Source organism: Heliangelus exortis, chromosome 5, assembly GCF_036169615.1.
Source record: "Heliangelus exortis chromosome 5, bHelExo1.hap1, whole genome shotgun sequence".
In the NCBI taxonomy this organism is placed as follows: domain Eukaryota; kingdom Metazoa; phylum Chordata; class Aves; order Apodiformes; family Trochilidae; genus Heliangelus; species Heliangelus exortis.
This window is the reverse complement of record NC_092426.1, coordinates 10,254,372-10,266,446: the sequence shown is the minus strand read 5'-3', so window position 1 is coordinate 10,266,446 and position 12,075 is coordinate 10,254,372. Positions and strand designations below refer to the sequence as shown.

Genomic DNA, 12,075 nt, shown 5'->3' with positions numbered 1-12,075 from the left:
CTGCACCACTGGGCAGTCCCAGATGATGCTCTGCCCATTCACATCTCACTATCTTCCCACTAGTCTGTGCTGCCCCTCCTCCCTGTTTAGTTGATCACAATTATTCCTGCCCTACACACTTTCCATCACCTGGGCACACAGCCTTTCCCAGCCACAGGGAAGTTATGAACCTCTCTGTTGTCCTCTGCATGGCACAAAGTCCAATTGCTAGAGGACTTTATTTTATTACATCAACCCCTCACTGAACACTTTGATCTCCACTATCACGTGGAGAGGTGACATGCTGCTAGGCTCCTGAAGAAAAGAAGTGCATGTTGCCCATGGCACACCAACACCTCCTGATTTACCCCTCTTGCATTACACCGGGGGCTTGGCCCCCTGGGTCTGCCTGGTGTGCCCAGCCAGATGGCCTGGATCACCTATATCTGGGCACTGCAGGCTCCCCAGGCTGAAATCACTTACACCATTCAGTGACAACCCAAGTGACCATGTCACTTAAACCTTCCAGACCCCTTTTTTGCTCCATTGCTATGAGTTCTCTCTGAGGTGGCCAAATGATCCAGGGATGGAAGTACCCAGGGTCAGGGTCCCCATGGAAATAAATGCCCTTGGGGCAAAGCGAGGAGTGAAGAGGTGAATATATAAATGTATAACCATGGTACACAGCATTCCCTGTTCTTCACTCACACCTGGCAATCATTACTGGAACCAAGGCACCCGTGACGTCCAGAAATGGGGCAGAAGGGGGTGAAATGCAACTGCTCCCAGTCAGCAGCTCTATGGCTGCTTTTGAACCCCCACGTCCAGAAGCCATGGATCTTTGCCCCATCAGGGTAGGACCAGGCACTGTAGTCCTTCTCCCTCTGGCTGTCCCAGGCCAGCTCAGCCCAGCAGCCCCTCACCATTGTCAAACTCCTGGTTTAACCCCCATCTATCAGATAAATTATTAACCTTGAGAGCTTGGAGCTCATTCAAGATTTCTTCCCCACCTCTTTTCTTCTTTTAAATGCCCAACATAATGAAAGTGAAACAGTAGTGGAGTGTCTCCAAGGAAGCAAACAGGAGAAGGTGCTGGAGGTCTCAGGCAGGTGGGGACAGGCCTTTATTTCCCACTTCCAACCACCCTTTCCCAGAAGGTGAAGGAGTATGGAGAGCAGCACCGTGCCCAGGGGGAGCCCCTCAGCCAGCGTGGGTGTGTGGGACGGAGCTCCAGGAAGCTGAGGTGGGAGAGATCACCCGGACCTGCCCTGCGGACCTGTCCACCCACCACCTCATCTCCCCAGGATTTCCTGCAGCACGGAGCTGGGTTTGGTTTCTGTGGATCACTCCTGTCTTATCCCAGATCGCTACGGAGAAGATTGGCTCTGTCGGTATCAGGGTGTGTACCCTTTCTCTTTCCTTAACCATGAGCTTATGGTCCTCCTGCCCTGATTCTCACCCCTTCAGATCACTGCTCTGGCCACAGACCCCATGTCTGCAGGGTTTGAACTAGCACTCTTCCTACTCTTCCTTCCCTCTTCCTTCCCCTTGAAATCTCTGGAAAATGGGTTGCCTTCCTCTCCTTCCCACTCTCTGTATGAGCTGTGATGGGATGTGCTCCTAAGCAAGGTAATCAGTGATTAAATATTCCCCGAGGAGCTGGGATGCCAGGTCTGAGCTCCACTGTGTGAGGAGGTCAGCAGTAGGAAGGCACAGGCCCTGCAGTTTATAACCTGTGAAATAACCATGCACAAGGGAGTGAAAGTCTGGCCAGACTCAGATCAAGGAAGGCTGAAATGTATTTCCAGAGTCCCAGCATATTTGTTCACTATAACCATACTTCGGTGCCCAGCTGCTGTGAGCTGGACAGATGAGAGATGTGCAGTTCCTGGCTGACCTCAAGCCATAGCTGTTTGTAATGATTTAAACTGATCTCTGAGCTGTCTTGATCCAGCTGTGGGGAAATGCAGCATTTTCCATCCACAGAGCTCTGCAGTGCATGTCACTGTTAGCTGGTGACCTGGTGAGAGCCCTTTATAAGGCAGTGAAAGGGAGGCAAAACTTCTCCCCCTGTCCCCTTCCCAAGCAGCCAGGCCAGCCCTCAGAGTGGGCAGAGGGGACCTGATGTGTCTTGCAGCAGGGCAGGAGCTGAGCAGGTGCAGGGGGTGTGCCTGCAGCACGCCAGGAGCACGGACAGGAGCTCTGCTGTTGAAACCTGAAATCTCCAGCAGCATCCCCTGCAGCTCACACAGGGGCTTGCTCAGCCCTCAAGATACCCGTTCTCAGCATGCCAGGTTGCAGTGCTCTGAGGCAGGATGAGTGATGAGGAACTTCACTGCATCCTACAGCCTGTAACCATGGCGATTCTGAGCGCAGATTGCTGTGGGTTTGATGGAAGGGGCTAGAGCAGAGCTCAGCCACCCACCAGGGACCACTCACTCCTAGGCTAACTTCCAGCAGGGCTTGAGCAGGGCAGAAGCAGCAGCATGACCTAAAGTTGTTGCATTCACATTGGAAAAGGTTAACGTTTCTGCATGGCTGGAAATCCACCCAGAAGACTGGAAAGTAAAAACGTTCCCCCTTGCCCACCAGAATGGTGCATGTACACAGACTTCAACATCTCTGACATTTAGAGATTCTTTGGCACTGGAGATATAGCTGCCACTTGGCTGATTTATGGACTTAGGTAGAGCTTTCCAGAGCTACAAGCAGGTGTCTGTAAGTAAAGAGTTAGTTTCAGTAGCTACAGGCTAGAAAACTTGCTCTGTCCTTGCATTAGGCACAGATTTTCAGTCCATGGATGACTTTGATTTTCAGTCCACTTTGACAATTGTATTATTGAAGTACAATAATACCCTGTTCTGAACCTCTCACCTAATTCTGCTGTTTTGTGCATTTCAGTGATTACCATCAGCCTGTTTGGAAAACCCCTTGTTGAAAACCAAGATGAATACAAATACAGAGTTAGACTCAAGGAGCATGGCCTCAGAACCAGGATCTCCGACACAGAGTGCAGGGAACAAAAAGATGGAGGTTGCTTCTGAACTGAGAAGCCCAACCTTCCATAGCATGAACAGCAGGTTATTTGAAAGAGGTATTAAAACACTGTTAAGCATCCGGAAATCAACACGAAGTCTGAGCAAAGAGAAAGGAAAAGAAGGTACTGGCACTTGGAAAAGAAAAGGAATTTCTTTGCGATTCCATAAGAGCTATGAGGAGAACAAAACCACAGACTGTAATGGTGTGGAGGAGACTGGTGAGAAGGCAGAGGAAGAGCCCATTCAAGGAAAACCTCTTTCAGGTAAGAAGCAAAACCACCAGTGTAACTTGCTTGGCAGGGTATATGTAATCTTCAAGCAATTTACATTTTGCAAGTCTTGGGCCCAATATAGGTGCTAAAGAACAGACAACCCATTTCAGGGCAGAGACAACTGTCCCCCGTTGCATGAACTCATCCATCACACATATCAGTCACCAGTCTGCTGAGCACAGTTTGGAAACTGCTGGTCTGACAGTATCTAGAAGTGCAATGTGGGCTATTCCTACGCCATTGCTTGCACTGAATTTGTGGAATTTCTGTTCTTCAGCTCTCAGGCTGATGCTCCCCAGACGCTACTCCGTGGGTTGCTGTAAGGCCTTGATGAGGAAAAAAAGGCAATTTAATATGATCTGCTTTGGCACCTCCACCTTGGTTCCTAATCTTAGAGACAGCCTTGCACAGGGACCTCCGTAGATACTTTGCTCTCTTACAGTGACTTTCCCCCTATTCTTCTCACAACAGTGGTGCTGCAAGAATTTGTTCAGCTTGTTTTCCTCAGGCTGGTTACTCTCATGTGTTTTGTCAGCATTACACAGATAGATCTTAGTCAAATTACAATAACTCCCTTCATCATAGCTCTCACCTTTCCCCGTATGTGGGCAGACTGCAATGACTTTGATCTTGGTTTCACCACCGTTCTTCCCTGCCTTCTCAAGGCAGAGGTACTACAGTGCATCCACCAGGAGATGGACTGAGGTGGGTCAGCATGGAGTGACCTTTCCTCAGCCTAAATTTCTAGAAGGAAATCCTTGGTGTGCTGCATAGAATGTCATGGGGATCAGATAGGAGGGCTAACACTGTCTCACTGTTAAAATCTGCTCTAGTGTGCCATAAGGTAACTTATTGCTTTGCACTGGTATGTTTTGAGGTTTGTAAGCTGGATCTGAGCCCACAAACTTTCTCTGTCTGTTCTGAAAGGGTCACAGATGAGGAGCCACAGGAAACATTACCATAAGCCCTTTCCATCTCCTGCAACAAACAAGCCAAGGAATCGCATGAATAAGGTCCACCCTATGCCAAATAACTTGTGATTGGCCTAGACTAGAGCAGCTCTGTCAGAAACACATCCTATCCTGAGATAAATAGGGCAGGCAGTGGAGATTCTATCATGTGCACCATTAAGCTGCCTAATGGTTAATTGCCTTTCAATTGTCTTCCCTCAACTACCAGCTGGCTGATCTTCTGTTGCTAAATTAAAGATCCATTTAGCACCCAATATCACCTCCCCGAATAATTATCCTAGATGGTGATTAAATGGTGTTTTCTCACTTTGCTAAACAGAATGGAATGTATTCCTTTAGTCTCTCACTGCAAGCACTTGTGCAAACACAGGTTTTATATTTATTTATCTAGAAGAGGCTAAGGTAATTGGCACAATCTCCTCCCCCTCTGAGTGCAGAAGCAACTGTAGCTCCATGTAGGCACTCAAAGCCCTGTGCATTGTACGATGTATCAATAGTTGGGTTATTTGGTGCATATGATATAAAATCTGTGTGCAGACAAGCCCAAGGACACAAATTATGGGCTATGAACCAGCTCTTCATATCTTCTTTGAGTGCTTTCTGATTTTTCCAGGTCTCTTATATGTTTATGTCCCAGAACAAGTGGCCACACACGCCTAAATAATACCCTTCTCCTTCTCTTTAATGTTTGTCTCTTGCCCAGTATCACAGTGGGATCTCCTGTCCAGAGCAACTGTTATGGTGCTGTAGATGGTAAGAGCATCCTGGGGTCCCCTGAAAAGGTAGCAGTGCTCCTGGAGCTCCCCAACACATGGCAAATACTGCTTCTATTACTGGCAAATAGGCAGTGGTTCTTGCACCAGCAAGGTTTTGAAAAAGAAATGAGAAGCTCAGTAGGCCTCAGCCACTTTGGGAGTAAAAGTATTTGCTGACTTCCCACCAGCCTCAGCCAAAAACAGGCAGTACTGGCAGTGAGTGCCAAAAGGAAAGAAGGGGAGAAAAACCCCACAGGAGACCTGAGCACCAGGAGGAAGCACCAACAGGCTAGGATGCCCTCCAAAACACACACCTTCCCACACCATCCAGGGACATCAGTGCTTACCCCTTGGAAAATAAACAGGCAGTGCTTGGTATCTGATTGTAGGTGAGATATCTGACCCACAAGCTCAGAAGGCCCAAAGGGATCTGTCTTGCTGTGATCCTTCCCACTCCTCCCACTGGACCCCTGGGCATTCTTTCTCCATTCTCAGGCAACATCTGGAACATCCTTTCAGCCAGAGGTGCTGTGGCCAGCTCAGCAGCAGAGCTGTGCTGAGCACATTGCTATGCTGGAAAACAAGTGCATCCCTGCTGAAGGAAATCCTGCTGGGAGGATACATCCCAAACTGTCCCTGCTGCCAGTCCCACTTCATCACACTGACAGAAGGGCAGAGACAGGGGAGGTATTATGGAGCCACAGACCCCAGGGTCCCCCTCTGCAGCCTTAGCACCCATTGTTTAAGGTTTTTTCTGCGGTTTTTTAGATACTTCCAACCTCTGAAACCAACAGTTTAGAGGCATGGCTCAATTTGCAGGCTCTTCCACTGCTTTCTTCTCCTGTGTCAGAGATGACATAGAGAGATCAGCGGGGTCAGTCTCAGGGCTACTGCTGGGACCTGGATACTCAAAGCAGACCTGCAAGCTTCCCTGTGGCACACGTTGTCCTGTTACCAACCTGGCCGTCACCTAACACCTTCTTTGTCCTGATCCCTTCCTCTTTCCTTTTTGCAGTAATGGAAATCAATGAGCTTATTCAGAAAAGGCAACTTCTGGAAGCATTTGCAAGCATCAGGTACTTAGAAGATGAGATTATGGCTGAAAGAGATGCTGACAAATACAAAGATAACCCCCAGGAGTTTGAGCGGAAATCCAAGGATGTGGATTTGCTCTATAACTCCATCACAAATGCCATCCAATCCATTGTGGTGGGAACACTGGAGCATCCCACTGTAGAGGACACCATGCTGACCTCCCTGGTGACTTTAATTGCCTGGGAAGAAGCAGCTCATCCTAACACAGGCAACGCTTCTGGTCCTGGGTCAGACTCCCTTGGCACACCCAGAAATTGGAGGGAGTATTGGAAGAAAGCTGTCAGGGAGAGTGCTAGACAAAGAGTCCTGAGCATACCTATGGCATCAAAGGAAGAAGAGAGTTCTTGGCTTGATCTCCACTTAAGTTTCCTCCAGAAACACCTGAGCAAAGACTTACTGAAAATCAAGTTATCAGTAAAACAGTGCTACCCAGAGGAGTACCAGGTGTGTGACACGTATGTGAAGGCTTTTCATGAGGCCATCGCCTCACACTTGCAACATCTCTCCCGAAGATCACTGGAATTCCATGAGCTCCGCACCTTGCTCAACTGGGTGGCCAACACCTACCACAGGTAAGCTGCTGCACTGGCCACTCAGCCTCAGCCTCCTCCCCAGATAATTTCAGGTTTTCTAGGCAAGCAAGAGAGACACAGTCACTTCTTCAACAGAGCCATTCTATCAAAGGGTGAGGACAAAGGTCTCTGAAGGGAGAAGCACTTGCTGCTCGTCACAGGTCTAAATTAGCCTGTTTTCTCCTCCTTCTCCCACTTGCTCCTCTCACATGCCAGGAAGCTCCTCTTTGCAGCTCTGCTAAACCTGCTCCTTTTCTGCAAGGTCCATCAGCTTCTAGGTGACATTTCCAGGAACCTGGGCGTCAGCCCTGCCTTCTTCCTGCCTCATGAAAACTGTGGTGCATTTAGAAACAGGCCACGTCACTACCTCACGTCACTCAGGGGCCAGAGTTATCTTGAGGAAGTGCCAAGACATCACCCTGTGGAATTAACTACATTAAAATAAAAGTTCTGGCTCAGATGTGTCCACTGGGAGATCCATGCTTTTTAGGCCCTCTTAAAGCTCTTTGTAATTCAGAGGTGATTAAAATGTTCTAGGATCTGCATAGATATATCAAACATCATCCTCAGGGCAGCCTGGGTGTGTGCATAATTCAAACAAATAGGAAAAAAAAAAGAAAGAGAGGGGAATAGGCTTCTCAGGTATACATTTGAGCCAATCCTTTCAGTCAGAGCAGAGAGTTTGTATTTAAATCTGTCGTGTCCTTTTAAATAAGCAGCAGACTGGGCTGTGCAATGTTCCACATGTGCAGATGTTCCTCTCTGGGCAATCTGAATCATGACTGCAGGAACATTGACTCCAGGACACTATCAACAGGCTGAGCTTTTTTTCTGCTGAACAGTCACTCTCCAGCAGCGTGACATTGTACAGTACAATCCTCACTTGGCTCTAAACCTAACAGTGGGCTCAGCACTGGTTTGGTAATGGGATCCTTTTTTTGGTGGTTGAACAAGATATGTGTAAGACATAGCATCTGCATTCTCTACAACTACCTGAAAGAAGGTTGTAGGGAGGTGGGTGCTGCCTCTTCTCTCACGTAAATAATGGTAGAACTGGAGAAAATGGCCTGAAGTTGCACGAGGGGAGGTTTAGACTAGGTATTAGGAAGAATTTCTTGATGAGAGAGCAGTCAGGTGTTGGTACAGGCTGCCCAGGGAGGTGTATACACCACTATCCCTGAAGGTACTTAAAAACTGTGTAGATGGGGGACCTTGTGACACTTCTTAGTGGGAATGGTGATAAACATATTGATAAATATACTTTATTTATTTTAGGGGGAGAGGGAATATTGACAGTTGGATGCAGTGATCTTAGAGGTTTTCTCCAACCATGACAATTCTGTCATTCTGTCATCCCTTGTTAACCGGGTGACTTCTTGGAACTTATTCAAGTGAATGAATGTTTATTCTTCTTTCTCCTCTCCACCTACACAGCCCTGAAAGATGCAATGCCTCCATGGTCCATGGCAGATTGCAGGAGTAGCACGTTCAATTGTACAGGTTAATACTGGCTTTTTTCACCCCAGAGGGAGAAACACAAGCTCTCCCTCCCTCTCCCTACCTCCCTGCTTATCAGCTGGCCTGATTACACAGCAATCCAGAGGAAAGTGAGTGGTAAAGTCCAGTGTCAGCTGAGTGCACTTTGGATTCAGGCTCTGGAGTTGCATGTCCACCACCTGTGGAGGAACAGTGGGGGGGCCACGTCTCATGTCCCATGCACAGGAGTGCCTTCTAGAGGCTGCCCTGAGCAGACCAGGACCTGCTCCACCACCTCCCTTTGCATGGGAATAAAGGACAGGGAAAAACACCAGGCTTGACATAAGCTGGGATGTGACACTGGCGAGGGGAGGTCAGCTCACCCCATAGCAGAACTCTGCTAGAGGAATTATATCCTGAAAGGCATCTTACAGGCTTGTGGTCAAATGAATCAGCTTCCGGTTGTTTATTTTAAAAAAGTAAATTCTCATAGTACTTTTCATGTCCAAACAACTCAGAAGTCTCATGATTTCTAAGGTGGGCTGGAACCTTAGATCATTTTGATTTTGAATAATTAGGATTTTGAATAGCAAGGAAAGATTTTCTCGTTAAAGCTTGAAAACAAGCATTGCAATTGAAGCTTTAAGTGTATTTCTCACGGCTCAATAATTATGTAGCTCATGCCATATGAATATTCCATCAGTTTACTCACACTCTGAGGCAACATAATTTGTTCCTTTTAATCTTTCCAGTGAACTCTTTCTGGGTCACCCTGATCTCAAACCAGAAGTTAAGACAGAAAACCTGTCCCTGCTGTTAACACCAGCTGATTGGGATCAACTGAAGAAGAACTACATCACTTCTGCAAAGGTGAGAGTTTTGTCCTTGCCTCCCACATGACCCCCAGGGAGAGTAGGAGTGCCCCAACCCTCCTGGACAAGGTCTTGGACAGCTTCATCATGGTTCCTAGCCCCACCAGGTGCTGATCCCTGCCATCACCACACAGAATGGCCTTTAATCAAAAGCAAAAAATCCTGAACACTAATTCTGTGCCCAAAGCAGGCAGTGAGCTTGAACCTGGATGATCACAGAGCCTAAGGGACAGTACCAGACCCATACAGTGTGGCACAGGCATACCAAAAGGTCATAGCTGGGTTTCATCAGATTGAATGTATTGTGAAGATAGGTGTAAAGGCATTTTAGCTGCTACTTTCATAGTGTGTGAGGTGTTCCAGCACATTAATACAGCCAAACAGCATTAATACGGCCAGAGGTTTAATAAAGCCAAAAACTTTGGGCTTATCCCCAACAGAGGACTTCCCTATGGTTCAGCTCCTCCTAGGAAGACCCTTCTGCTGTTTTCTTTCTGCTGTCCTTGGCTTGGACCGTGTATAAGGCAGCATGCTTTCCTGGCTCTTTCCTGGGCTGAGGATTTTCTTGCTAATCATTTCTGAACCAGTGCACTGCTGAAGGTGAGCTCAAGGTACTTGGCTGAATAAAATTGGTATTGCTCCATCGTGCTGGTGAGAGATTATTTTGTTTCACCAGCAACAAGATTGATTTAGCAGCCAGGACTGAAGATTCCTGCCACTTACTCGAGTGGCTGTGCCACCAGAAAGGACCAGTTTGATCTTTAATCTCACCCTTGTGCATTATACATGCTGAAGGACTTTGCAATCAAGCAGTCAAACAGCTGACACAATAATTCCCTTCTGGGAGAGCGATTCTGCTTTGATTTGGGAGTACCTTGTCCCCACCCAACACAGCCCCTGGTTTCTCCTGATTTCCTCTGCAGACCAACAGGGTCTGGGGCAAGACTTTTGACTCTGCTTTACCTTTCTGTGCCACATACATGAGCCTCACACACGTGCTGATGGAGCAAAACGCCGCAAGCCTCTCTACTCACGCTTGCTTCATTACCCTGAGCTGCATCTTTCCTTCCTACATTTCACATTTAGGAGAAAATCAAAAGCTATTTTGGAAACATCCTGAGACTGGAGGTCACAGAGAAGTGGGAGAAAGAAGTTGATCCAGAAGAGATGGAAAACCTCTACCACTCCTCCCTCTCCTTTGATATTCAAACGGTATTTAATTAGCTGGGGCAAAGTGTGGGGGGCTCTGTGGCTCCAGGGAAACGGGATTGTTACCTTCTGGGCTGAGGTGCCGCCTCCTGCGATAATTTATGTTAGTCATGCACCAGCAGAATACATTAGAGCAGAAAATGCCATTTATTACAACTTTTAGCTCTCCCGCTTGCCTTCTAGCTGCAAATTAAACCTGCTGTCAATTGTGTCAGCAACATAATAGGCAACTGATTTTAGAGTCCTTAAATCTCTTTGATTAGAAAGAAGAAAGAGAAAGGGGAAAAAAAGGCAGAAAGAAAAGGTTTGTTAGAAAAACCCCTTGGCTGAAAGGGCTGTGGCAGTCACAGAAAGGCCACAGGCAGTGACAGCCACTCCAGTTTAAACAGTACAAAAAACAGAAGTTCCCACTAGCTTTAGGGACTACAGGATAATAAATCTAGGAGGGCTTTGGATTTGTTCTCCTTACTCAAAGGGTTGAGTCATTTCAATTAAGTAATGCCAAAAAAAAAGAAAGGGAGAGAGAAAAGGAGAAAGGGAGAGAGAGAAAAAGAAAGAAAGAAAGAGAGAGAGGAAGGGAAGGGACGAAGGAAAAGGAAAGAAAAGGAAGGAAAAGGAAGGAAATCAAAGAGTTTTGCCTGCTGCCATGACTCATTTTCCATAAAGGAATATTCCACATTTTATGATCACTGGGAAGGCAGGTCTGAAATGGACTCACAGATGGGTAGGATGCCTCGGGAAGCATCAGAGTGAGGCCACAGCCTGTGTCACTCCAGAGAGGCAGCTGGGGCTGTGGGATGGGAAGCAGGGAGAAGCCCCAGTGTGAAAAAGATTTTGAGGTGATGCCTTACCTTCCATGGAGCTCCAGTATCACTCCTAAGGAAGGGGCTTGTGCAGACACCCAACAAGGGTGTTTACAGCCACCTTCAGCATGGGGACATGGACACAGCTCAGCTCCCCTTGGGACTTGGGTTGGGAATTGATCCCTCCTGTAAATCTCCCCAAAAGAGGAGTAGAGCACCAGGGTGGCTCAGTCCTACAGTCAATACCATGGCTAACTCAGATAGTTGAAGGACACAGAACCATTAAGGATGAATGATTGTGCCACAAATCAATTTGTGCCTCTTGGCCCATTCTGGATTATTATTTTAAACCTGCCAGAGAACAATGAGAAACGCCTGGCAACAAGTTGGCTGTTTCCCCCTTTGCTAGGTGAGTCATTTTTATTACACAAAGCTGCATGAGAGTCTTGTTAAGGATGCTTCACCCAAGCTTGTCCCATTCACTGGAGTTTTTTTGTGCCCTTTCCTAGATCATTGGGGAGCACATGCAGATATCTGGAAAAATCAGCAGAAGCCTGGAAACAAAAATGCTTGAGCTGTGCCTGGCAGAACTGCATGAATTCATACCAAGGTCATCACTGGTCTGGGCAGCACAGTCCTCCCAAATGAGTCCCACACTGGTAAAAAATCAGGGGAAAGGTCCATGCACTGGGCCAGACACTGGCACAGAGCAGGCATGGGCCTGCTCCTGGGAGAATGGGAGATCACAATGAGCCAGATAATGACCAAACTTCAAAACAAGTTGGAGGGAGTCATAGACACACCCAAGTGGGACGCTTGCAAGTCACATACTCTGAGGTTGGAGCTCCAGGAAGGAGCTGCTGGCTGAAAAAGGATGGGACCACTGAGGTCCCATCCATTTGGTACCTTTCTGACATTGGATGCTTGTCTCTTTCAGCTTCAGCCTTGAGCAAGCAGCAATTATGGAGCCCCAGACCCAAAGCTTGCTTGTACCTCTGCTTGTCATCTGGGTGGCCCAGGCCTGCCAAGAGGG

General features: G+C 47.5%; 1 protein-coding gene across 5 annotated transcripts in view; it reads left to right on the top strand.

The window, feature by feature from the left end:
• Window positions 1-12,075, top strand: part of EXOC3L4 (exocyst complex component 3 like 4) — a 360,645-nt gene that overhangs the window by 336,620 nt on the left and 11,950 nt on the right. For 3 of the 5 annotated variants that reach the window (XM_071745520.1, XM_071745524.1, XM_071745525.1), the window contains exons 1-6: window positions 988-1,378; window positions 2,881-3,280; window positions 6,031-6,682; window positions 8,911-9,028; window positions 10,117-10,242; window positions 11,552-11,652. In XM_071745520.1, the coding sequence (XP_071601621.1) occupies window positions 2,926-3,280; window positions 6,031-6,682; window positions 8,911-9,028; window positions 10,117-10,242; window positions 11,552-11,652 (1,352 nt within the window). In that variant the 5' untranslated portion in view covers window positions 988-1,378; window positions 2,881-2,925. Of the gene's footprint in view, window positions 1-987; window positions 1,379-2,880; window positions 3,281-6,030; window positions 6,683-8,910; window positions 9,029-10,116; window positions 10,243-11,551; window positions 11,653-12,075 lie in introns of those variants that run through there. The other 2 variants (XM_071745523.1, XM_071745521.1) reach the window with 2 other exon arrangements.